The sequence below is a fragment of the Jaculus jaculus genome, chromosome 18 (genome assembly GCF_020740685.1).
Source record: "Jaculus jaculus isolate mJacJac1 chromosome 18, mJacJac1.mat.Y.cur, whole genome shotgun sequence".
NCBI lineage: Eukaryota > Metazoa > Chordata > Mammalia > Rodentia > Dipodidae > Jaculus > Jaculus jaculus.
Window position 1 is genome coordinate 45,570,370 of NC_059119.1, and position 27,607 is coordinate 45,597,976.

Below are 27,607 nucleotides of genomic sequence, written 5' to 3' on the forward strand. Positions count from 1 at the left end.
CGCTTAACTGGTGAGCTCCAAACCCAGACCCGCTTCTAAGAAAATAGGGGAAAGCACTTGAGAGGAACACACCAGAGGCAGTCCTCTGGCCTCCACGCGAATATGGAGACACAAAGAAAGAACATGGCACTTGCTGAGAGAGGAAAAAAAAAAACATGGCAACTACTAAGAAAGCGGTTAAGGACATGGCTCAGTGGTAAAAGGCATCCGATCCCACTGCACCCAAGGCAATGACAGGCAGAACCAGAAATTCTAATGTATGGCATACCATGACAAAAACAAGAAAGACCCTGTCTCAGGTGTCAGGAGGGGGCTGGAGAGATGGCATAGTGGTTAAGGTGCTTGCCTGTGAATCCTAAGGATTCAGGTTCATTTCCCCAGTATCCACATAAAGCCAGATACACAAGGTGGTACACGCATCCGGAATTTGTTTGCAGTGCCTGGAGGCCCTGGCACACCCATTCTCTCTTTCTCTCTATCTGCCTCTTTCTCTCTCAAATAAAATGTTTTTAAAAAATGGCACTTGATGATCAGGTTCAGTTCCCTATTGCCCATGTTAAGCCAGATGCACAGAGTGGCACATGCACCTGGAGCTCATTTGCAGCAGCAAGAGTCCCTAACATGCCACCCTGCCCCTCCCCCAGTCTCTCTGTCTGCTTGCAAATATATATATTGTTGTTTTGGGGTTTTTTTTGTTTGTTTGTTTTCATTCTATTCTCTTTTGGTGTACTTATGTTTTATATTGCTTTTTTTTTTTAATTTAATTTATTAGTTTTCTTTTCAGTAAATACAGGCAGTTTGGTACCATTATTTAGGCTCATCTGTGATCTACCCCCTCCCATTAGACCCTCCTTATTATTGAAAATGGGTCGTGCATTGTGGAGTTAGCCCCCAGTTATTAGTATGATAAATGTCTCTGAAAATCATGACCCAACATGTAACTCTGACATTCTTTCCGCCCCCTCTTCCGCAAGATTTCCCTGAGCCATGTTGGGTTCATTTTTGGTCTGCTTCAGTGCTGAGGTGTTGGGGGCCTCTGAGGCTCTGGCTCTCTGATTTGGTAGGAGTTGATTTTTCTCTGCGTTGATCTCCTTCCCCTTTGTGCTGGTATCCGGTTCACAGGAAAACATCACCCTTGCTTATTTCGCCAGTTGTCCTTAGTTTCAGTTGGGCCCCTTCTGAGGTATGTTGGGGCAGCTCTCTTCTTAGGATCTGCATCTATCTGGAAAAGAGAAGCAGATTCTCCAACGGAGAGTAAGTTAGCACCCAGAAAATTGAGATAACACTTACTTTTTTGATAGACAGTTTGATAGGTGTAGGCCCTCTTATACCCCGTGATTGATGGTAGCTTGATATTGTAGAGTGGGCTTGTGTTTGGGTATGGTTCTGACTTGTTTCCCAGCTCCAGCTAAGGGTCTAGTACCACTGAGTGGATCAGTTAGCCAAATCAAGAGCAATTGATTCCTCACCATGGCTGTGTACCACTATTGCACTTGTGTGGGTTCTGTTTTTGGGTTTTTTTTGTTTTGATTTTCGAGGTAAGGTTTCACTATAGCTCAGGCTGACTCAGAATTCACTATGTAGTCTCAGGGTAGCCTCAAACTCATGGCCATCCTCCTACCTCGGCCTTCCAAGTGCGCCACCACGCCCAGCTGCAAATAATTTTTAAAATTATTTATTTATTTATTTATTTATTTATTTATTTATTTTGGTTTGTTGAGGTAGGGTCTTACTCTGGCCCAGGCTGACCTGGGATTCACCATGTAGCTTACATTTCCCTTTTTAAGTAACTTGTGTGTAGACTCTTTTGGGGGGAGGGGCAGAAGTAAGATCGTCGTGAGTTTGAGGTCACCCTGAGACTGAATTCCAGGTCAGCCTGGATTTAGAGTGAGATCCTCCTTTTTTTTTTTTTTTTCAGTAATTTTTATGTAGATGGACTCTAGAAGGTGAAAATGTAGTAAGTGTAACTATTTCTTTTTCCTATTCTTCTCTGTGTATTTAGAAGATGATAGTAAGTCTCTGTATGTCTGGAATATTCTTTCTCTCTCTCTTTTTCTTTCTTTCTTTTTTTTTTCTTTTTTTTTTAAGGTAGGATCTCACTCTAGCCCAGGCTGACCTGGAAGTCTGTGGTCCTAGGCTGGCCTCAAACTCACAGCAGTCCTCCTCCCTTTGTCTCCCAAATGCTGGGATTAAAGGCATACCCCACCACACCCAGCTAGAATATTCTTGATTGTACTTTCTTTGTTTGGTAGCTTGAAGACTCTGGATTTCTTTTGTGACCTACAATGAATGCCATTGTTTTGAAATCCACATATCACAGTTGTTCTTTCAGGCGAGAGTTTTCCTGAAATTTTAAGGGATTGAGACAACCATCTCTTTGGCTGGAGGCACATTCTGCCTTTATTTTGCTTTACCAGTCAGCATTCCTTTATTTTTAGGTTTTCTGAAAATTGAACTCTTCTTATACTGGTAGTTTCCATTCTGTTTCTTGGTTGTAGGTAGAGATATTTTTTGGGGGTGCTGGGATTAAAGGCGTGCGCCACCGCGCCCAGCTAATCTATTTTTTTAAAACCAAGGTTTTAATTTCCAAAGTTTGAAATGCAGATGTGCTAAGAAAATGTAAACTAAGTATTAGATGCTCAACAATGATATATTTCACTCTATTAGAATAATTCTCTTTTGGGGGGGCGGGTTTCAAGGTAGGGTCTCACTGTGGTCCAGGCTGACCTGGAATTTACTTTGTAGTCCCAGGCTGGCCTCGAACTCACCATGATCCTCCTACCTCTGCTTCCTGAGTGAGTGCTGGGATTAAGGTTGTGTGCCACCATGCCCAGCCAGAACGATTCTTGATTCCATGTTGCTGTATATATGCCCATGTTCATGCCCACACACAAGCAGGTGGATGATGGTGTCGCTGGGTCACTGGCAGTGCTGTGCTTTGGTTTGGTTTTCTCTTCTCACTGCACCTCACAGCAAACGCTGTGAGCCTTCCAGCTTCGTGCACGTGCGCTGCCGCTTTCTCCATGAGGGGTTTGACCAGTGTCGCAGCACTAATGGAAAAGCTCGCTCTTTTTGAGCAGAATGCCAAGGCTTCTGTGTTTGGCCCCAGTGGTTCTCAAAGTACTTCTGGCCCTCATCTTCCCTGATAACGTGTTACTCATACAACTTCTTCCTCCTCCCCATCTTTGCTGAATCAGAAATTATGAGAGTGATAGCCAGCAATTTGTGTTTTAACAGGACCACCTCATGACTGTGGTGGTGAGTGCCTGAAGGCCTGTGGGCCTTGTCTCCCTCTCGTTGTGTAAGGAGAGAGGTTGGCTTAGACTTTTCTTCTAAGACTTCAAGTTTGGTCTGACTTTTTTTTTTTTTTTTTTTACCAAGTTGCAAGTAAGAAGTCTAAAATCCAGCCAGGCATGGTAGCTCATGCCTTTAATCCCAGCACTGGGATTAAATAAGGATGAAATATATGGTCTGTAACAACAGCATGGACTAGTATAAATACATTCAAAGGTAGGACAGAAAAATAGGGACAGGTCTAATCAATGCAATAAAAAGTTCCAATAAATCGAGCCGGGTGTGGTGGCACACGCCAGCACTCAGGAGGCAGAGGTAGGAGGATCACCATGAGCTTGAGGCCACCCTGAGACTACATAGAGAATTCCAGGTCAGGCTGGGCTAGAGTGAGACCCTACCTTGAAAAACAAAACAAAAAAAAAAACATGAAGGACTCAAACAAGAGGTGCGGTTCACGCGAGCATAGAACAGTAGCAACGTTGCGTAGCTGCAGAGCCGAGATGGATGTTCTAACAGGAAGCACAGGGTGAGTGAAGTGTGGCGGGCAAGGGGGGGCGTGGACAACATGTCTTAGGAGCAGAATAAGCGCGTTTAATTAATAATGACTCGATCTTCATTTACAGGAATGTAGAGATGATGTATGTAAGATAATTTGTATGGAACCTGAGATATTAATAAAATGTACACTGTAGAGTTGGGTATGTAATCCTAGCGCTTGGGATGCCCTGTGGTGCATGCAAGGGGACTCAGAGTTCAAGTTAATCCTAGGCAACATGGCAAATTGAAGGCCAACTTGAGCTACATAAGACCCCGCCTCAAACAGACGCACACACACACACGCACGTGCACACACACGAAGTTAACTACACAGTATTGTTTGCTACTGGTTGCTACTGGTTTTAATGCTGATTTTGCTATGAAGGAAGGGATACAGAACAGAAGTTAATACTATGATTGCTGACTCAAATCCCACTCTCACTGTGTATTTCTAAAAGTTAATCCGTTCATGAATGAACCTCTGTATCCTTATTCATAAGCTAGGAATAATAATAATATCTATAGGGCTGGAGAGATGACTTAATGGTTAAAGCACTTGCCTGTGAAGCCTAAGGACCCAGGTTCGATTTTCCAGTATCCACATAAGAAATAAGCCAGATGCACAAAGTGATGCATGTGTCTGGAGTTGGTTTGCAGTAGCTGGAGGCCCTGGCTTGCCCATTCTCTTTCTATCTGCCTCTCTGTCTTTATCTTCCCCTCTCAAATAAAATAATATCATCCATAAAGGTTAGCCAGTAAGAATTAAGAAAATGTATGGAAGCCGGGCGTGGTGGCGCACGCCTTTAATCCCAGCACTCGGGAGGCAGAGGTAGGAGGATCGCCGTGAGTTCGAGGCCACCCTGAGACTCCGTAGTGAATTGCAGGTCAGCCTGGGCTAGAGTGAGACCCTACCTCGAAAAATAAAAAATAAAAAAATAAAAAAGAAAGAAATGTATGGAGCTGGAGAGATGGCTTAGTAAAGGCATTTGCCTACAAAGTCAAAGGACCCAGGTTCAGTTCCCCAGGACCTTCATAAGCCAGATGCACAAGGTGGTGCATGCATCTGGAGTTCATTTGCAGTAGCTGGAGACCCTGGTGTGCCCATTCTGTCTTTCTCTCTCAACAAATAAATAAAAAAAAAAAAGAAATTGAACAGTTGATACTTTATTTTAAAAAAAAGATGATGTATGTTGGTGCCATACCTATTTGAAACTAAGTACCTTAATAATTGTCAGCTGTTCCTATGTCTTAGCATAAAAAGTCATCCTACATGGCTGAATGATTTGAGGCCAATGGAAAAATCATATGTAACCTAACGTGGTTTTCCCCCCCCCTTTTTGGTGCTGGGGATTGAATCCAGGGCATGTTTAACACACACTGCTGAACTGGAGCCCCAGCCCCATTCGTATCTGTTCTTAAAGGTAAACTTGTCATAATTATAGGAGTTTAGAAATAGGGCCAAGGTTAAACCTTAATAGCCAGACACTGATTAAATAAATACCCTGTGGCCATTTATATCCTATAGCCTTTGGAAACTTATCAGAAACAATTTTATGAGAGGAATTGGGCACAGTAGTACATGCTTATAATTCCAGCCACTTGGCAGGCTGAAGCCGGAGGGTTGCTTGAGCTCTTGAGGCACAGTACAGCAAGACCCCTGCCCCCCAACTCCTCCCTACCCAAAGCCCAAACCAAAGCCCAGCATGAAGGCTTGTGCCTGGAATCTCAGCACTCCAGAAAGCTGTGGCCTCCATGCAAGTTGGAGGCCAGCATATATGTATGTTGCAGTAAAAATGGAAAAATTTGCCCAGCCATGGTGGCGCACGCCTTTAATCCCAGCACTCAGGAGACCGAGGGAGGGGCCTTGCTATGAGTGTGAGGCCACTCGGAGACCACTTAGTGAATTCCAGGTCAGCCTGGGATAGAGCGAGACCCTACCTCGAAAAAAATAATTCCGGATACTTTAAAGGAACATTATGTATTTTTATCTGTAGCCAGCCCTTGGCATTTATAGTTTTATTACTGTACCTTTTACTTTTCTAGAACCATTATAAACATGCATTATGGATAGTCTTTTGCTAAGAGAAAAAATATTTCTGCCTTGGGACTTTTCAGAGATTCAGTTGGAAAACTTTTAAAGGTCCTATATTTGGAATTTGAGATAAACTTTGGTAACTAACTGTCAGTACCCTCTCTGCACTGTGTTGAGAGCACACGAGGACGTTGCCTCTGCCAGCTGTTACCAGTCGCGGTCATGGTCACTGCTGTGGTGTTACTAGGTAAGCGCCCACACCTACCTCCATGCCATAGATGATCTTACTGAGCCAAAATTCTAAGCAAAAGCCAGTCTTGGGCTGGAGAGATGGCTTAGCGGTTAAGGCAATTGCCTGCAAAGCCAAAGGATCTCATTTGATTTCCCCAGGACCCCAGGGCGCATGCATCTGGGGTTTGTTTTAAAAAAAAAAAAAGCTAGTCTTTCAGAACCCGTGTCTGTGTAGACATTGTTCTATAGTGTCCACACACTTTTGACATTTACAAAATAAGAAGGCGGCTGGTAAAATGGCTTAGCGGTTAAGGCATTTGTCTGCGAAGCTTAAGGACCCTGGTTTGATTCCCCAGGACCCACGTAAGCCAGATGCACAAGGGGATACACATGTCTGGAGTTTGTTTGCAGTGGCTGGAGGCCCTCGTGCATCCATTCTCTTTTTCTCTATCTGTACCCTCTCTTTCTCTCTCAAATAAATAAATATTTTTTTAAATAAGGTAGCTGGGCATGGTTGCACATGCCTTTAATCCCAGCACTTTGGAGGCAGTGGTAGGAGGATCACCATGAGTTTGAAGCCACCCAGACACTATACAATGAATTCCAGGTCAGCCTGAGCTAGAGTGAGACCCTACTTTGGAAAAAAAAAAAAAAAAAAAGAAGAAGAAGAAGGAGGAGGAAAAGATATAAGGGGCTACCTTTATAGAAAATAAACCTTTCTAGCCAGGCATGGTGGCACACACCTTTAATCTCAGCACTTGGGAGGTTGAAGTAGGATGATCACCCATGAGTGTGAAGCCAGCTTGGCCTACACAGTGAATTACAGGTCAGCCTCCACCACAGTGAGACCCTATAAAAAAGTAGAGATGACTGACAGATAAATATATATAGAGAGAGTGTGTGAGTGTGTGTGTGAGCGCACCCAGCTCCCTGAAAATGTTTTTAATTTTATTTGGGGTTTGTGTGTGTGAGTTGGGGGTTAGAGGACAACTTTTGGGGCAGTTCTTGCCCGCCACGTGTTTGGGGCAACTTCTTTAGTTCGTGTTGACCTCTGTGTTCAAGGGCTTCTGGGAAGTGATTCCTTCTTGCCATGGACATACTGGCCGCTTTTTCATAGAGATCTTGGGACCGCATATCAAATACTCAGATTCACACAGCAAGCGCTTTATCCACCAGGCCATCTCTCCAGCATTGAGAATTTTTATGATGATGATGATGATGATGATGATGATTATGATTATATTGACAACTTCCATGATCGTAAACAGTATCCCTTGGTAATTCCTTCCCTCCCCCTTTTCCCTTTGAAACTCTACTCCTCTTCATATCCCCTCCCCCAAGAATTTTTTAAAACGTTCCATTTTAGGTAAAGGCTGTTTTATGCTCCTTTCTCTGAAAATGGTATGAAATATCTTGGGAGAAGAGGATGTAATATATAACAGGAAAGAGTGAAAATAAAGTTGAGCTAATCTCAAGGGCTATATATGCCTTTAAGTTAGTTGTCGAGGGCTGGAGGGATGGTTTAGTGATTAAGGCATTTGCCTTCAAAACCAAAGGACCCAGGTTCAATTCCCCAGGACCCATGTTAGCCAGATGCACAAGGTGGCACAGATGTCTGGAGTTCCTTTGCAGTGGCTGGAGGCTGTGGCTTGCCCGTTCTTTTTTTCTCTATCTGCCTCCCTTCCTCTCCCTCTCTGCCTTTCACTTTCTCAAATAAAATAAATAAATTTTTTAATATTAAAAAAATTTTTGTTGTCTAGTTTTAAGATTTTTTAATATATTTAATTAATTACTTATTTATTTGATACAGAGAGAGAGGGAGAGAATGGGCACACCAGGGCCTTCAGCCACTGTAAACAAACTCCAGAGGCATTTGGCTTTGCAGGCAAATGCCTTAACCGCTAAGCCATATTTCCAGCCCTAGTTTTCAGATTTCTTTTAAAAAGTACTTATTTGTGACAGCCGGGCATGGTGGTGCACGCCTTTAATCCCAGCACTTGGGAAGCAGAGGTAGGAGGATCGCCATGAGTTTAAGGCCACGCTGAGATGACATAGTGAATTCTAGGTCAGCCTGAGCTAGAGTGGGACCCTACCTAAAAAAAAAAGGGAAAAAAATACTTACTTGTTTGCAAGCAGAGAGAGGAGAGACAGAGAGAGAGAATGACCGCTCCAGGGCCTCCAGCCACTGCAAACGAACTTCAGATGTGTGCTCCATTTTGTGCATCTGGTTGTACATGGATAATGGGGAATTGAACTTAGGTGGTTAGGCTTTGCGAGCAAGTGCCTTAACTGCTGAGCCATCTCTCCAACCCCTCAGATGTTTTTCTGGAGCTAAAGCTATGAAATTTTGTCAATTCTGGGACACAGAATTTTTCCAAATCATGTTGCTAATTTTGACAGACATAGTAGTCCGTGTTGCAGTGTGTGGCTTTCTCATGAGGTGGTGACACGTCAGCCATGAAACACCAATATTCTGTCAGAGAGAAACGATGATAACTATTCTCTGCTTTCTACTCTCCCCCTTACAGTGTGTATCTTCAGATTAACAGAGTTTAAGAACTCTCTATTGCCAGCACGGAAAATTAAATAAAAATGATATAGGGCTGGAGAGATGGCTTAGTGGTTAAGGAGCTTGCCTGCGAAACCTAAGGACCCATGTTTGATTCCCCAGAACCCACGTTAGCCACATGCACATGGTGGCACACGTGTCTCAGGTTCGTTTGCAGTGGCTAGAGGCCCTGCCATGCCCATTCTCTCTTTCTCTCAAATAAATAAATAAATAATTTTTTAAATGATAGGCAGATATCTGGTTTTATGTTGGGCATACTCACTTGAATGTTTCACAGATGCCTCAAAGTTTAAAATTCAAACCTTTTTTTCCCTTTCCTCTCCTTGCCTTAATACATAAATATTACCATTCACTGGATTGCCTAAATTAATATTATTCTTGTCTCCATTCATATTTAACCATTATAGTTTTTGAATTCTGCCTTGTAAATATATCTTGTTTATCATTTTCTTCCTTCAGTATTATAGTTCAGGCCATCTTCCTCTCTGTTACTTACTTTTCAAATCATTACTTTTAAGTATCCTTTGTTTTCAAGAATGTCTAAATTCTCATAAGAGTTAATAGCAGTCTACATTAATTATTTGGGCCTCAACTACATGGTGTGGTTGGGGGGTGAGCACCTTAAGGTTCTCATACAGAGTTCCTATTTGTTTGTTTTGAAGTAGGGTCTCACTGTAGTCCCAGGCTGGCCTTGAACTCACGGCAATCCTCCTACGATCTGCCTCACTGCTCAGTGTTCCTTTTGCTTGACTGAGACCAATGTGTCATTCAAAAACCTTTACCAACACAGCAAAGATACCTAAGACTAGATTTGATGCTCTTGTGTGTTCATGTCTACTTTCCTTTTATCCCTACTTTGTGGGGTTCCTTATTATGGCCTGTGTCTTTCTTGGGCTTCCCCACAAGGGCGGACATCTACTCTGCTCTTCACCAGCACTGGTGCCGTTCATGCCATAGTTCCTCAGTCATCAGCTACTTTGTTGAGTGTGTTTTGTGCCAGACAGCTTAATGAGTAAGTCTCAATTTCTTCAGCTGAAATACAGCCTCATCTGAACTGACAATAGTTACTTACAGGATCAAAGATTCTGTGACTTCTCAAAGTTGCTGTGAAGTAATCAAAGTGTTTCTACACTTTCTTTAAAGTAGGCTTAAGTAATCTCTCTAGTGGATGTGATGAAACTTCAACAGAAATGTGTACCTGTATATATAGCATACATTTTGACAGTTTGTAGCAATGATCAGAAACAATTGATCAGTGCAAGTCAAACTATAAAAGTTATTATTTTTTAATACCTTCCTTTTTTCCAGGTAGGGTCTTGCTGGAGCCCAAGCTGACCTGGAATTCATTGGTCTCAAACCCATGGTGATTTTCCTCCCTTGGCCTCCTGAGTGCTGGGATTAAAGTCGTGTGCCACCATGCTCGGCTTAAAGAAATGTTTTAAGTTATCATTTGTAAGCAGAGAGAGGAACAGAACACACGGGGGCCTCCTGCCGCTACAAATGAACCTCAGGAGCAGGCACCGCTTTGTGCATCTGGCTCTACGTGGATACTGGGAATTGAACCCCGGCTGTCAGGCCTCACAAGCAAGTGCTTTTAACCATTGAGTCATCTCCCCAGCCCAAGTCAAGTTTTTGTTTTGTTTTGTTTTAATTTTTAAGTTTAGAGAGACTTTATCAGATCAAGAGAAGGAAAGGGGAGGCCATACAGAGAGCTCGTGCCCACAAGAAGGCACAAGGGAGTAAAGTCCACAGTCAAGTTTAACCTTAGAATATTTGAGTTTTTAAGTAACACATTAAAAGACTATTTACAATAAATTTTGTCTTGAAAATAATTAAAGTTTGTCTTGATTTCAGTGTGTGAGTGTTTTTAGTTAGAGAAAAAGCTGTGGTGCTTCCCAGCTGTGTTAGAAACCGTTGTCAAGCGGTCGTTCTTTGCACTGTGAGACCAGGAGCCGTTTCTAAACACACAGTCGTCACTAGCACAGATTTGCTTAGGTTTCCAACCCGATCTGTCTGTGGGTAAGTAATTAGGAATATGTATATACAGTATTGGTGGGGAGGAAGACTTGTGTATTAAAATACCATGAGCTGCTTTCTTTAAGTCATTTATTTATTTATTTATTTGACAGAGAGAGGGAAGGAGGGAGGGAGGGAGAAAGAGAGAATGAATATGGGTGCACCAGGGCCTCCAGCCACTACAAATGAACTCCAGACACATGTGCCCCTTGTGCATCTGGCTAACATGGGTCCTAGGGAATCAAACCTGTCTGTGTCCTTTGGCTTTGCAGGCAAATGTCTTAACTGCTAAGCCATCCCTCCAGCCCTGCTTTCTAATTATAGGTTAGTTAATTGCCTAAACTCTATAAACATTAAACCCTAGCCAATCAGTATTAGAGAGGTGTTTTTTTGGTTTTTTTTTTTTTTTTTTTTTTTGCCACCTTTTAAGACGGTTACAAATACATACTAACCATCAAGGCATTCTGCTAGCCTCACACTAGATCAACCCAGGATTCTTTTTTGTTTTGTTTTGGTTTTTGTGTGGTACAGTCATTTTTGAAAGACCTCATTGTAGCCCAGGCTGGCTTAGAGTATACAATATAGCAGCCTTGAACTTGTGGTCCTCTTGATGAACAAAATGCAGAACGTCTCAGTAATTGATATTGATTCTGTGCTAAATAAGTGTATTTAGGTATACTGAATCAAATAAATATATGAAAATTTACTATTTTGTATAGCTACTAGAAATTGCTACATTATACATATGCACTATATTCTATTTCCTTTGATATCTGGTCTAGAACTTTTAAAATATATTTTTATTTATTTATTTGCAAGTAAACAGAGAATGGGGGTACCAGGGCTTCTAGCCACTGCAAACTTCAAATGCATGCACCACTTTGTGTGTCTAGCTTTACTTGGTCCTAGGGAGTTGAACCCTGGCTGGCAGGCTTTGCAAGCAAGTGCCTTGAACCATTGAGCCATCTCCTCAGCCCCTCAATTTTCAACCAGAAAAAAATTTCCAGGGGACTGGAGAGATGGTTTAGTGGTTCAGGGCACTTGAAGCCAGATACACAAAGCAACGCATGCGTCTGGAGTTCATAGCAGTGGTAACAGGCTGAGCACATCCATTCTCTCTCTCTCTCATTCTCCCTCTCCTGAGAAATTTTTTTAAAAGAAAGCAGTTTATTTCAGCTTGCAAAATAAATACGTTTTAAAAAGAGTTACAAGGTAGTCATGGTTTGCAGTTTGACACCTTATTATTGCTATTCCACATGTATAAAATCTTGAGAAGGTTAGACCCACGGGGCCTGTGGTCCCAGCACTCAGAGTGACAGGAGGAAGAATCGGGAGTGCTGGGCTCCCCAGGTACGTGGTGAGTTGGAGGCCAGCCTGAGCTCGTGAGACTTCATCTCAAAACAGCAAGGCACATGTCTGGGGTGGTGGTTCAGCAGTTAAAAGCACTTGCTTGTAAAGCCTAAAAACTGTTTATTTTATTTATTTGTTTGTTTTTTAAAGGTAGGGTCTTGTTCTAGCCTAGGCTGACCTGGATTTCACTCCTGTGGCCTCAGGGTGGCCTGGAACTCATGGCGATCCTCCTACCTCTGTCTCCCAAGTGCTAGGAGTAATGGGTTGTGCCCCCACGCACACCCCAACACTGTTTTTAATTCCCCAGCCACTCCCATAAAGCCACATTTGCAGTGTAGCCTAGGCTACAGAATGAGTTCCAGGTCATCCTGGACTAGAGTGAGCCTCTGCCTGCAGAAAGACACAAAAACCCAAAGCCAAACAAAAAAAGTTACAGGATGGTGGTTTTGATTTTCCTAGCATCTTTTGGAGTGCAGTTCTTTGTCTTTTCTTTCTTTATGGATTTTGGTTTTTAAATATATTTTTCTGTTAAAATTCCCATCTTTTTTTTTTTTCTTTCTTTCAGTTTTTCAAGGTAGGGTCTCACTTTGAGCACAGGTTGACCTGGAATTCATTGTGTACCTCAGGGTGACCTCAGACTCACGGCAATCCTCCAACTCCTGCCTCCTGAGTGCTGGGATTAGAGGCTGAGCCACCACGCCCAGCCATACCCACCCTTTCTCTGGCCAATAGGAGCCTCTCTTCAGATCCATTCCCTATGCTGTGAAGTTTATATTTTAATTCACATATTTATCGTATGTATGCATTTTATATGTAATGTAACATATATTATGCATGTTTCATATATCTAGATAGGTGTGTATAGTTTTTGTTTTGTTTTTCTTTTGGCCAGTATGCAGCCTCATTCATCCTGGGCAGATGCTCCTATCACTGTCATATAACTCCCAGGCCTCATTTTTCTACTTAACTGTGTACTGGAGGGAGTGCCATACCAAATTGTATAGAACTGATTTATACTATGTGGCAGCCACATTGTATTAGCTATACCATAGTTCATTTAACAATCCTGACTGAACATTTTGTTTGTTAGACTGTTGCTGCAATAAATGTCTTGGTCCATATTACTTTGCCCACACACACGTGAGGATATAGCTTCAGAATCAATTCCAGAAGCAGAATAGCTTAATAATAGTTGCTGCCAAGTTTCCCCTGAAGTGCAGTGAAAACTTTTTTTCCTATTGTCCTTTAATAATACTAGTTAACAGTTTTCTTTTTTTTTCGGGGGGAGGGAGTTTTGAGGTATGGGCTCACTGTAGCTCAGGCTGACCTGGAAGTTACTGTGTAATCTCAGGGTGGCCTTGAACTCTTGGCAGTCCTCCTACCTCTGCCTCCCAAATGCTGGGATTAAAGGTGTGCGCCACCATGCCTGACTCTCTTTTTCTTTTTTAAATATTTATTTGAAAGAGAGATTGGGGGGAGGTGGGTGGGATAAAAAAAAAAGAAAGAGAGAGAAAGAGAGAAAGAAAATGAGCATGTCAGGGCCTCTAGCCATTGCAAGTGGACTTCAGGTGCATGTACCACTTGTGCATCTGACTTTACATGTGGACTGAGGAACCGAACTCAGGTCCCTAAGCTCTGCTGGCAAGTGTCTTTAACTATTGAACCATCTCTCCAGCCCCTAGTGTTTTTGTTCTTTGATAATCTGCTAGATAAAAATATCTTGTCGCACTTTTTATTTGTATTTCCCTAACTCAGAACCGTCTGTCCGCATCCTTGGCCTGGTTTTCATTAACATTGTTTGAGTGCCAAGCGTCGGCGTCTTCTTTTACTTAGCCCTGGGGTCCTTGGGTCTTTTGGATGCGCTCACTGCCCACTTGTCTAACCCATGTCAAACTCTGGACATTCGAATACAGAGAAATTGCCATTTTGTAATATGTTGTAGATCTTTCTTCCTAATCGTGTTTCCTTTTATAACGATCTTTTGGTGTGTATTTACAAGAAGAATTTACATTATTGAAATGAGCTAGGTCTTTTTTATTAAAAAAAAAAAAATCCAAACTTGACGAATTAGAAAAAGAGAGCCCATGCCCCAGTCCCTTCATGAGTTAAGTTACCTCTAGTTCACCTGAGCCCAGCACCTTAAGGTCATAATACATTTCCGAGGGGAGGGCACCTGCCTGAGCTGCCTGGCACTGGGAACTTCCAGCTGTTGGTGAGTTCCCCTCAGCTGGGCCCGCCCGCCTGAGCCAAGGGGAGAGCCCGCAGCCCTTACTCTACCTGGCAGGAACTCTGAACTCTGTTTTCTTCTTACAGTTTTCCCAGGATCTCTACATGGAATCTCTAGCCATGCGAGTGTCTTTTCTTGGCTCCAAACTTCCCTAAATAAGTGTAATCATTGAATTTTCTAAAAAAGAGTGAAGTTGCCAGCATGTTGACCTTTACCACCCGAGTATTCCTACAAACAGCAGTATTCTCCTAAAGCTGGGCATAGTGGCGCACGCCTTGAATCTTAGCACTCAGGAGGCAGAGGTAGGAGGATTGTTGTGAGTTCCAGGTCATTCTGGGCTAGAGTGAGACCCTACCTCAAAAAAACAATCGGAGAAACAAAAAAGAATATTCTCCTAAATAATGTACACTTCACTATGAAAATCAGCAAGTTCAGGGCTGGAGAGATGGCTTAGCAGTTAAGCACTTGCCTATGAAGCCTAAGGACCCTGGTTCAAGGCTTGATTCCCCAGGACCCACGTTAGCCAGACGCACAAGGGGGCACATGCGTCTGGAGTTCGTTTGCAGTGGCTGGAAGCCCTGGCACGCCCATTGTCTCTGTCTCTCTCTCGCTCTCTATCTCTGTCTGCCTCTATCTATCTGCCTCTTTCTCTGTCTGTCGCTCTCAAATAAATAAATGAAAATAAACAAAAAATTTTAAAAAAAGAAAATCAGCAAGTTAACATTGACTGAGTACTCTGCCTAAACCTTCGACCCCACTCAAGTTATACAAGACTACCATTCTCTTTGCAAAACCACTAAGCTCAAAATTACACATTGCATTTAGTTGTCCTGTCTCTTCAATCTCCTTCAATCCAGAGAATAACTTTGGGTCTGGGACATTTTTTAATATATTTATTTATTTATTTAAGAAGGGTAGGGGGAAGGAAGGAAGGAAGGAGGGAGGGAGGGAGGGAGGGAGGGAAGGAGGGAGGGAGGGAGGGAGAGAGGGAGGGAGGGAGGGAAGGAAGGAAGGAGGGAGAGAGGGAGGGAGGGAAGGAAGGAGGGAAGGAAGGAAGGAAGGAGGGAGGGAGGAAAGGGAAGGAAGGAAGGAGGGAAGGGAGGGAGGGAGGGAAGGAGGGAAGGAAGGAGGGAGGGAGGGAGGGAAGGAAGGAGGGAAGGAAGGAGGGAGGGAGGGAGGGAAGGAAGGAGGGAAGGGAGGGAGGAAAGGAAGGAAGGAAGGAAGAAAGGAAGGAAGGAAGGAAGGAGTGTGTGTCAGGGGCCTTCTAGCCACTGCCAACAAACTCCAGACTCATGCGCCACCTTGTACATCTGGCTTACATAGGTCCTGGGGAATTGAACCTTGGTCCTTTGGCTTTGCAGGCAGTCCCCTTAACCTCTAAGCCATCTCTCTAGCCCTGGAACAGTTTTGACAGAGGCGATTTATTTTATATAACAAATCCATATATATCTGGGGTGGTTTGGTGTTTCTTCATAAGCCAGGTTCTTCATCTTTTGTCAAGAATATCATAGAAATTCAGATTTTGTTTATTGTGTGCTGTCAAGGGTCGTATGGCTTCAGTTTGTCATATTATTTTTTATCAGACTTTCCAATTTTATTGATTTGTTTATTTATGCCAATGTAGATTTATGAGTACTATTGGGGGGGTGTCTCTTTACTTTAGTTACTAATTTCAAGTTCCAAAATAGTATTTGGCCTTTTCTATATCATTTTTACATGTCCTTATTTTCATTTGAGCACTTTAATTCTGCCACCTTGTACTCCAGACATATTTTATACTTTCCTTCCCAAGCCCCGGAATCTGCCAGTTTCCCCAAGAAGTGTGAAATCCATTTTATTGAAAATGTTACTGAGAAGCCAAGATCCGACTAACTAATCCTGCTCATCGCTTCTGAACAGCTCAGTGCTCTCAGGCTGTGTCCGTGGAGAGCACTGGGGACGGACGGGACACCTCTGTCCCGCGCCACGTAAATGCGTGCAGCAGCATCTGTTTCTGTGTGTGTGAACACCATGAGCTCACACTCTTCGCATCAAAGTGTGCTCTGCTTTTGTGTTTATAGCTGTCTCGCCTGGCCGTGGGCAGCGCGGCTCGCGCTGTCCTGTTACTGGCCTGGCCATCATTCCGCCTTGCGGGTGTGGTCATCTCCGCTGTCGCCTCCCTCAAGTCAGGTCTCCTCATGCCCTGGCTCCTGACTCCCCCTTCCTTCTCACCTTTGCTGGTTGGCACCAGGTACCCTCTGCCCATCTCTCTCTCTCTGCTCAGCTCTGCTGGGCACTCACCGCGCCTCGTTTTGGCCCGTGCTGGCATGCAGTAGTGCCGGCTCTCCTTCCTGCTCCTGTCAGTCCTCCTCGGCCCTTTTCAGTGCTAAGGCTGTCTTCCAAGCTCTCTAGAAACATAACATTTCCTTCAAAAAGTTAGACCATTTGCTAGAATTGTATGTAAAAATGATCTTCTCTTCCCTTCTTCCCAAATTTGATGTTGTAAAACAACATTGCACCTATTTAAAAAAAAATACAAAAACTCCTAAGATGGATGCATTTTTCTTACTGTTTCTTTTGATTCCAGATGATGATGTTCCTGCAGATATGGTTGCAGAAGAATCAGGTCCTGGTGCACAAAATAGTCCCTACCAGCTTCGTAGAAAAACTCTTCTGCCGAAAAGAACAGCGTGTCCTACAAAGAGCAGTATGGAGGTAACATACTGTAACTGTTTTTGTACTATGAGAATTTTTAAGGGCACCAAAAAAGTGTTATTTTGGGACTGGAGAGATGGCTTAGGGGTTAAGGCGTTTGCCTATAAAGCCAAAGGATGCTGGTTTGATTCTCCAGGACCCACGTAGGCCAGATGCATAAGGGGATGTGTCTGGAGTTTGTTTGCTTAAAAAGTGTTATTTTTTTAGAAATAATTACTACATGTAGTAGAAGTTTTTCCTTCTGTTTTGAAGGGTGCCTCAACTTCAACTACAGAAAATTTTGGCCATCGAGCAAAACGCGCAAGAGTGTCTGGAAAGTCACAAGACCTATCAGGTATTTTATATGGGAAACTGCAAGCTAGAACAAAATATTTTTTAAATTTTTTAAAATTTGTATTTGGGCCCGCCGTGGAGGTGCACACCTTTAATCGCACTCACTGCTCAGGAGGCAGAGATAGGATCGCTGTGAGTTTTGAGGCCAGCCTGGGACAACAGGGAGAGTGCCAGGTCAGGCTGGGCTGCAGTGAGACCCCGCCTCGGGTGGAAAATGAATTTGAGGGCCAGAGAGATGGCTCAGCAGTTAAAAAGCACTTGCTTGCAAAGCCTGATGGCCCGGATTCAATTCCTTAGTACCTACATAAAAAGCCAGTTGCACAAATACCACATTTATCTGGAGTTTTGTTTGTAGTGGCAGCAGACTTACCCATCCTCTCTCCCTCTTTCTCCCTCTCAAATATTTTTAAAAGAATTTGTATTCAAGCCAAAAAAATTGAAGTTAAATTACAATTGGGATTGAGAAAATTATTTATTAAATATATATTAAGCCAGGTGTGGTGGCACATTCCTGTAATCCCAGCACTCTGGAAATAGAGGTAGGAGGATCAGGAGTCGGGAGTTCAGGGCTAGCCTGGGCTACATGATAGATGCCCTATTACCAAAAAAAAAGAAACAAAACTATATACATACGTATTTATGTATGTATGTATTAGAACGCTAACCTTTTCTTCTTTGACTTTCTTCTTTTTTTGTTTTGTGGAGGCCAAGGATTTAAGCCCAGGCTTCCCTGGAACTCACGGCAATCCTTCTACCTCACCCTTTGGAGTGCTCAAATAAAGGCGTGTGCAACCATGCCTGGCCTCTTCAACTTTTATTTTTACATAAAAATGCTTTGGGGCCAGATGTGGTGGTGCACGCCTTTAATACCAGCACTTGGGAGGCAGAGGTAGGAACATTACCAAGAATTTGAGGTCACCTTGAGACTACATAGTGAATTCCAGGTCAGCCTGGGCTACAGTGAGACCCTACTTCTAAACACCCCCCCCCCAAAAAAAAAAAGCAAAAAGCTTTTGGGCTGGAAAGATGGCTCAGCAATTAAGGTTCTTGCCTACAAAGCCCAACCTCAGTTTAATTCCCCGGTACCCACATAAAACCAGATGCACAAAGTGGTACATGCATTTGGAGCTTGTTTGCATTGACTGGAGGCCCTGGTATGCCCATTCTCCTTCTCTTTCTCTCTGCTTACAAATAAATTTCTTTTGTTTTGTGGTTTTTTTTTGTTTGTTTGTTTTTGTTTTTGAGGTAGGGTCTCACTCTCTCCAGCTGACCTGGAATTCACTCTGTAGTCCCAGGGTGACCTTGAACTCATGGCAATCCTCCTACCTCTGCCTCCCAAGTGCTGGGATTAAAGGCATGTGCCACCACACCTGGCTAAATAAAATATTTTTAAAATGCATTTTATTATGATAAGTTAAAGTGCTCATCCCCCTGTTGCATGTGACCTAATCTTGAAAACACAGCCAGGACTTGGCATTGAGATTGTAATAGAAGTTATGATTAACAATTGCTCTTCTATATAATAACCTGGATCCATAGATGGGTTTTAGAGAACCTGTGAGCCCTCAAAAATTGTGTGTAGAATTTTGGGTATTTGCAGTTTTATTTTTTACTTCTTGACCCATCATAATATATGTATTTTTCTATATGGTGCAAGATTTAAGGATCTAACTTTATTTTTAATCAAAACAGCTATTTGTCTCAACACCATTTATTAAACATTGTCCCACTGGGGGGAAAAATAAATAAATAAATAAAATAAAATGCATTTTATAGCCAAGCCTTGTAGTACAGGTCTTTAATCCCAGCTACTCAGGAGGGTGAGGGAGGAAAAGGTCAGTCAAGACCTACCTATGCTACCAAGTGAGTCCAAAGCCAGCCTGGTACAAACAGAAAACCTTCCCGCTGCCGCCCCCCACCCCCCCTGTATTTTAACAAGTCTATCAGATGGTATACAATAAGTTGTTTGTTTGTTTGGTTTTTTGTTTTGTTTTGTTTTGTTGAGGTAGGGTCTCACTCTAGCCCAGGCTGACCTGGAATTCACTATGTAGTCTGAGGGTGGCCTCGAACTCACGGCGATCCTCCTACCTCTGCCTCCCAAGTGCTGGGATTAAAGGCGTGTGCCACCACGTCCGGCTCGGTATACAATAAGTTTTTTAAAAAATTAAGATCCATGTATTTTACCTCTGAAAACGAAATATTATAGCTGGCATCAAGCAATATGCTCTTCATTAGATAAAATGAAAACTGTTCTGTACTGAGAAAGTCATTGGTTGATAAGTAGATTATTTACATTGTGTTTGCTAACCTCTGTTTTTAGCAGCCCCTGCTGAACAGTATCTTCAGGAGAAACTGCCAGATGAAGTTGTTTTGAAGATCTTCTCTTATTTGCTGGAGCAGGATCTGTGTAGAGCAGCTTGTGTCTGTAAACGCTTCAGTGAACTTGCTAATGATCCAATTTTGTGGTAAGTGAAAACCACTTATTAGAAATTATTATGTGGCCGGGCGTGGTGGCACACTCCTTTTAAGACATCCCAGCACGTAGGAGGCCGAGGTAGGAGGATCACCGTGAGCTCAAGGCCACCCTGAGACTACATAGTGAATTCCAGGTCAGCCTGGGCTAGAGTGAGACCCTATCGTGATAAACAAAAAAAAGTAATATGTTATGAGCCCCCAAAATATTTATGAAACAGTACATTAAATACTTTGCTATATTTCAGTTAATAACAGCTTATTTGGGGACATGTTTTTTATTTTGTTGTTTTTTTATCTGCTCCATTTCTGACCTGGGCCAGTTCACCCCTCCTTAGGCAACCTGGTGGTCCCCCGCTCCCAGGAGGTCACCATATTGATGCTGAACTTTGGTGGTGGGGACACCTGGTTGTCATAGTGTGTTACACACCCGAGCTCCTGGGCTCAAGTGGTCCTCCAAGTAGCTGAGACTACAGGCTTGCGCCACCGTGCCTGGCTGTTTTATTTTGTTTGGTTTGAGATAGGGTCTCATATAGCTGAGGCTGGCCTTGAACTCCTGATCCTCTTGTTCATGTCTCTCAAGTGCTGGGATTCTAGAACAATACCACACCTATCTCCTTTTCTCCCCCCATCCCCCCTTTTTCTTGAGGCAGAGGTAGAAGGATCGCCGTGAGTTCATGGCTAGCCTGAAACTACATTGTGAATTCCAGGTCAGCCTGGACTAGAGTGAGACCCTACCTCAGGGGAGGAAAAAGTTGATTGGGCTGGAGAGATGTCTTAGCAGTTAAGGCACTTGCCAGCAAAGCCAAAGGACCCAGGTGTGAGAACCTGGGTTCTATCTACAGTATCCCAAAGGGAAAACTAAGAAAAAAAAAAAAGAAGAAGAAGAAAGAGGATAGGTCAGTCTGAGCTAGAGCAAGAACCTATCTGGGGGGGAGGGGGAGCTGCTGCTGCTGGAGAAATGGCTTAGCAGTTAAGGCGTTTGCCTGCAAAGCCAAAGGACTTCGGATTCATTAGGATCCATGTAAACCAGATGCACAAGGTGGTGCACGCATCTGGAATTCATTTGCAGTGGCTGGAGGCCCTGGTGTGCTCATTCTCTCTCTCTCTCTCTCTCTCTCCCTCTTTCAAATAAATAAATAAAAATAAAATATTTTAAAAGAAAATAAATACAAATAAAGAGATTCTTTCTTTCCCTGCTTATCTACTGCTGTTGGTAGTGATGTTCTTTTTACCAAAGGAAAAAAAAAAGCATGGGCTGGAGAGATGGCTAAGGTGCTTATCCATGGAGCCTGACGACTGGAGTTCAACTCCCCAGTTCCCACATAAAGCCAGATGCACAAGGGGGCACATGCATCTGGAGCTTGTTTGCAGTGGCTGGCAGCCCTGGCATGCCTATTTTCTCTATCTGCCTTTTTCTTTCCTTCCTTCTCTCCCTCCCTCTCTCTCTCTCTCTCTCTCTCTCTCTCTCTCTCTCTCTCTCTCTCTCTCTCTCAAATACATGAATAAAATACTTTTTTAAAATAATAAAAATCACCTGGCATGGTGCACACTCCTGTAATCCCAGCACTCAGGAAGCAGAGGTAGGAGGATCACTGTGAGTTCAAGGCTACCCTGAAATCACACACTAAACTCCAGATCAGCCTGAGTTAGAGTGAAACCCTACCTCAAAAAAGCAACAATAATAATAATAAATCTAAACAATAGTTTATCTATTGCTAGGTATGGTGCACACCTTTAATCCCAGCACTCAGGAGGCAGAGGTAGGAGGATCACTGTGAGTTCAAGGCTACCCTGAAATTACACACTAAACTCCAGATCAGCCTGAATTAGAGTGAAACCCTACCTCAAAAAAACAATAATAATAATAAATCTAAGCAATAATTTATCTATTGCCAGGTATGGTGCACACCTTTATCCCAGCACTCAGGAGGCAGAGGTAGTAGGATCACTGTGAGTTCGAGGCCAGCCTGAGACTGCACAGTGAATTCCGGGTCAGCCTGGGCTAGAGCCAGAACCTACCTTGAAAAACCAAACAGAAAAATTTAATTCAGACAGAGAATGGATACACACAGGCCACTTTGCATTGCAAATGGCTTCCAGGTGTTTGCGCCACCTTGTACATCTGGCTTTACATGGGTACTGGGGAATTGAACCTGCTCCAGCAGACACTGCTTGCAAATGCTTTTAACTGCCAAGGCATCTCTTCAGCCGCAGGAGGATCTTGTGAGCCTAGATATTTGGAGCCTACCTGGGCCGCATAACAAATCCTACACCTATACCCTGTCTCGGAAAATTAATTTTTGTAGCTTGATACTTACTTTTAACTATGCTTAAGGTTTTTTTTATTTTATTTACCTATTTATTTATTTGAGAGACATAGAGAATGGGTGCACCAAGTTCTCTAGCCAGTGCAAATGAACTCCAGACACTTGCAGCACATTTATGTGGTTATTGGGGAATCAAACCTGGGTCCTTTGCCTTTGCAGGCAAGCGCCTTAACCGCTAAGCTATCTTTCCAGTCCTATTCTTAAGTTTTTGATCCCTCAAATAACTTTTTATATTTAATATTTTATTAATCTAGACATTTTATAAAGAAATCTTTAATTCCTTTTTCCCTTTAGGAAACGATTATATATGGAAGTATTTGAATATACTCGTCCTATGATGCATCCTGAACCTGGTAAATTCTATCAAATTAATCCAGAAGAATATGAACATCCAAATCCTTGGAAAGAGAGTTTCCAGCAATTGGTATGAAGTTCAGAAAATGTTGATTTATGTTATTTTACATATTTGTAAATAAAAATTTCTTTATAAAAAAATTAATTTCAGCCGGGCGTGGTGGTGCATGCCTTTAATCCCAGCACTTGGGAGGCAGAGGTAGGAGGATTGCCATGAGTTGGAGGCCACCTTGAGACAACAGAGTAAATTTCAGGTCAGCCTGAGTGAGACCCTACCTCGAAAAACCAGAATAATAATAATAATAATAATAATAATAATAATAATAATTGTTATTATTATAATAATAATAATTGTTATTATTATTATTATTAGTAGTAGTAGTAGTAGTATTTCAGGCTGAAGAGCTGCTCAGCAGTTAAGGCACTTGCATGCACAGCCTGAAGGCCTGTGTTTGATTCCTCTGCCTAGTGGCCCTAGTTCTTTCTGTCTCTGTGTGTCTGTCTGTCTTTCTCTCTCTCTCTCTTTCCCTCTTTCTCTTTCTCTCTCTCTCTCTCACACACACACACACACACACAAGTAAATAAATAAATAAAAATATTTTAAAGGGGCCAGGCATGGTCGCACATGCCTTTAATCCCAGCACTTGGGAGGCAGAGGTAGGAGGATCACCATGAGTTCAAGGCCACCTGAAAATACATAGTGAATTCCAGGTCAGCCTGGCCTAGAGTGAAACTGTACCTAAAAAAAAAAAAAAAAACTAGATATTTTAAAGGGTCTGGAGAGATGGTTTAGTGATTAAGGCACTGGACTGTGAAACCTTAGGTGCCCATGGCCACTAGGTGGCACATACATCTGGTGTTTAAGTGCAGTGGCTGGAGGCCCTGACACACCAATTCCCCTCTCTCTCTCATAAAAAAATACAAAAATAAATAAATAAAAATTATTTTATCCAATAGGCCATGAACCTGGTGTGTGCCTATATTTCAAGCATTTAGGAGGCAGAAGCAGGAGGACCACCACAAGTTAAAGCCAGACTGGTCTGCATAGCAAGTTTGAGGCCAGCCAGGGGTCCACAGTCACATCTTGTCTAAAAAGCTCCTCCTCTGCAAGGTAGTAAAGGTTAAACTAGTGAACACTCATCAGCCAGCAGAATATTCACACAGTCCCTACTGACATGTTTATCAATAATCTATCAAGAACTTACTCACAGCTCGTTGCAGTGACCTGGAACTCAATCTATAGACCAGTTTGGCCTCGAACTCATAGACATCCTCCTACCTCAGACTCCCAAATACTGAGATTACAGGTGTGAGTCACCATGCAGCAATTGAGAAGTTTTTTTTCTTTCTTTCTTTTGGTTTTGCGAGGTAGGGTCTCACTCTAGCCTAGGCTGACCTGGAATTCACTATGTAGTCTCAGGCTGGCCTCGAACTCACAGTGATCCTCCTACTTCTGCCTCCCAAGTGCTGGGATTAAAGAAAGGCATGTGCCACCATGCCCAGCTTTTTAAAAAAAATTTATTTATTTATTTATTTATTTATTTGAGAGAGAGAGAGAATGGGCATGCCAGGGCCTCCAGCCACTGAGAACAAACTCCAGATGCATGTGCCACCTTGTGCATCTATCTGGCTTACATGGTCCTGGGGAATCGAACCAAGGTCCTTTTGGTTTGCAGGCAAATGCCTTAACTGCTAAGCCATCTCCCTAGCCCTCTTTTTTTTTTTTTAATTGACAACTTCCATAATTGTAAACAATGGCCCATGGTAATTCCCTCCTTCCCCCAACTTTTCCCCTTTGAAATGCCACTCTCCATCATATCCCCTCCTCCCCCTCTCAGTCAGTCCTTTATTTTGATGTCATCATCTTTTCCTCCTATTATGATGGTCTTGGGTAGGTAGTGTCAGGCACTGTGAGGTCATGGATATCAAGGTCATTTTGTGTTTGGAGGAGCACGTTGTAAGGAGTCCTACCCTTCCTTTGGCTCTTACATTCTTTCCGCCACCTCTTCCACAATGGACCCTGAGCCTTGGAAGGTGTGATAGAGATATTTCAGTGCTCCTCTGTCACTTCTCAGCACCATGGTGCCTTCTGAGTCATCCCAAAGTCACTGCCATCTGAAAAGAAAAGGTTCTCTAGCCAAAAATGAGAGTAGCATTAATATATGGGTATGAGCTGCAGACGTTACACCCCTAGGGCTCATGGGTACCCATTTTAGGTTTTCAGTATCAGGGATGTATTCCTTCCCATGGAGCAGACTTCCAGTCAAATTACGGGGTGATTGGTTTCCTCCATAACAGGTGTACCACTATTGCACCAGTTTAGCCCTCTTTTGTATATTTAATAAAATTTACACTGCTGCATTAATTTTAGACTACAGATTTTATATTTTAATACTCTGTTCATTTTTTTGACATTTTAGTATAAAGGTGCACACGTAAAGCCAGGATTTGCTGAACATTTCTACAGTAACCCTGCAAGATATAAAGGAAGAGAAAATATGTTGGTAAGTTGGATTTGTATTTTTATAACTTCAATGATATTTTTAATTCTACACTGACACTTGTATTTTTTTTCTAGTATTATGATACCATTGAAGATGCCCTTGGTGGAGTCCAAGAAGCTCATTTTGATGGACTTATCTTTGTTCATTCTGGAATATATACTGATGAGTGGATATATATTGAATCTCCAATCACCATGATTGGTGCAGGTATTTTAAAATGTGTTATTATTAGAATTTTAGCATTTTATTATTTAATTTACATACTGTCTTTTAAATGCTAGGGACTTAGAATAGAAATAAACTTTACTAGTACCTTAATGATAGGAAAGAATAAGAGGGAAGATAATCTAGAATACTTTATATGTGCCAGAAATAGTAAATAAACATTTCTTTAAAATATTTTATTTATTGAGAGAGAGAGAAGAGATAGGATGATCTCACCAGGACCTCCTGCTGCTATAAACTCCAGATACATACACCACCATGTGCATTTGGCTTACATGGGTTCTGGGGAGTAGAACCTGGGTCGTTAGGCTTCGCAGGCAAGCACCTTAACTGCCAAGCCACCCCTCTAGCCTTATATACATTTTTGTATGTTAGTGCTTTCTCCAGTTGTCTTCATTTGTTTGTTTTCTTTTTAGTTAGGATCTTGCTGTAGCCCAGGCTGATCTGGAATTCACTCTAATCTCAGGCTGGCCTCAAACTGACATCTATCTTCCTACTTCTGCCTCCCAAGTGCTGGGATTAAAGGCATGTGCGTACCACCATGCCTGACCCAGTTATTAAAAAGAGAAAAATATAAAATAAAGATGCTAATTTCTTTGCTTTTGTTTTTGTAATGCTGGAGATCAAACCCAAGGTATCTTATATAATATATAAGCGCTCTATACTGAAATGTAGTTTTTGGTTTTTGTTTAATTATTTTTATTTACTTATGAGAGAGAGAGAGATAGCATGGATGTGCCAGGGCCTCTAGCCACTGCAAGTAAGCTCCATATTTATGTATACCTTTTATATCTAGGATAACATGGGTACTGGGGAATGGAACCCTGGGGCCAGCAAGTGTTATAAGCAAGTGCCTTTAACCACTAAGCTATCTTCCCAGCCCTGAAATGTAATTTTTAAATAATTCTTATATTGTTTGAAAAGTACTTGCCTGGCCAAGTTTCTAAGAATAAAAATATAATAAGTATTTAGCAGTGATTTGAAGGTGTACTCTGCTTTTAAGGTTGCATTTTGTGTTGAGATAGCTGCTAATTACCACTTCTTAACATTCACATTTACTGTAACCTCTCCTACTTCCCTCCCCATCTCCATTAGAAAGAAGAGGGCAAAAGGACTAGGAATATAGCTTGGGGCAGGGTTTGCCTAGCATGTTCAAGGACCTGGGCTCTTATCTCCAGCATCCCAAATGAAAAACTAAAGGGGAAGAAAAAAAAGAGGGTAGAAAAATTTGTTGCTCATTTTGTAACCTTCCAAATTGAGCCTTCTATTAAAAAGAAATTTATTTATTTTTTGGTTTTTGGAGGTAGGGTCTCAACGCTAGCTCAGGCTGACCCTGGGGGATTCACTATGCAGTCTGCCTCCCAAGTGCTGGGATTAATGAACTTTAAAAAAAGAGATTCCTTCTTCTTGCCATGCGTGGTGGCACACGCCTTTAATCCCAGCACTCGGGAGACAGAGGTAGGAGGATCACTGAGTTTGAGGCCACCCTGAGACTACATAGTCAATTCCAGGTTAGCCTGAGCTAGAGGGAGACCCTACCTTGGGGATGTGAGGGGGAGGGGGCTGGGGAGATAGCTCAGCACTTAAGGCACTTGCCCATAAAGCCTAACGACTGGAGTTCAGTTCCCCAGTACCCACATAAAGCCAGATACACACAGTGGCACATGCATCTGGAATTTGTTTGCATTGACTAGAGGTTCTGACACATCCATTCTCTGTGTTACCATGCCGGGCATGGTGGCATACACCTTTAATCCCAGCACTTGAGAGGCTGAGTTGGAGGATTGATGTGAGTTTGAGGCCATAGTGAATTCCAGGTCAGCCTGGGCTAGAGTGAAACTCTACCTCAAAAACCGGGCTGGGTGTTGTGGCTCATGCCTTTAATCCCAGACACTCAGGAGGCAGAGGTGGTAGGATCGCTGTGAGTTCAAGGCAAGACTGAGACTATAGAGTGAATGCCAGGTCAGCCTGGGCTAAATTAAAACCCCACCTTGACAAAACAACAAAAAATTTTTTTTTCTTAATACATCACTGGAGGTGATAATGATAATGAATCTTTTGAGAAGTATTACTGTACATGGATTTAAATATAGTGGTTGGGCTGTAGAGATGGCTTAGCAGTTAAGGCACTTACCTACAAAGCCAAAGGACCCAGGTTCAACTCCCCAGGACCCACGTAAGCCAGATGTACAAGAGGGTGCATGCATCTGGAATTCGTTTGCAGTGGCTGGAGGCCCTGGCGCACCCATTCTCTCTTTTTCTTTTTTTTTTTTTTATTTTGGTTTTTTCGAGGTAGGGTCTCACTCTGGTCCAGGCTGACCTGGAATTAACTCTGTAGTCTCAGGGTGGCCTTGAACTCATGGCGATCCTCCTACCTCTGCCTCCCGAGTGCTGGGATTAAAGGCGTGCGCCACCACGCCCGGCACTCTCTTTTTCTTT

General features: G+C 42.7%; 1 protein-coding gene across 2 annotated transcripts in view; it reads left to right on the plus strand.

Moving 5' to 3' along the window:
• Positions 1–27,607, plus strand: part of Fbxo11 (F-box protein 11) — a 104,512-nt gene that overhangs the window by 61,899 nt on the left and 15,006 nt on the right. For both annotated transcript variants that reach the window (XM_045137595.1, XM_045137596.1), the window contains exons 2-7: positions 16,823–16,950; positions 17,203–17,284; positions 19,604–19,748; positions 22,380–22,509; positions 24,860–24,943; positions 25,018–25,150. In XM_045137595.1, coding sequence (XP_044993530.1) covers positions 16,823–16,950; positions 17,203–17,284; positions 19,604–19,748; positions 22,380–22,509; positions 24,860–24,943; positions 25,018–25,150 — 702 coding nt within the window. The remainder of the gene's footprint in view (positions 1–16,822; positions 16,951–17,202; positions 17,285–19,603; positions 19,749–22,379; positions 22,510–24,859; positions 24,944–25,017; positions 25,151–27,607) is intronic.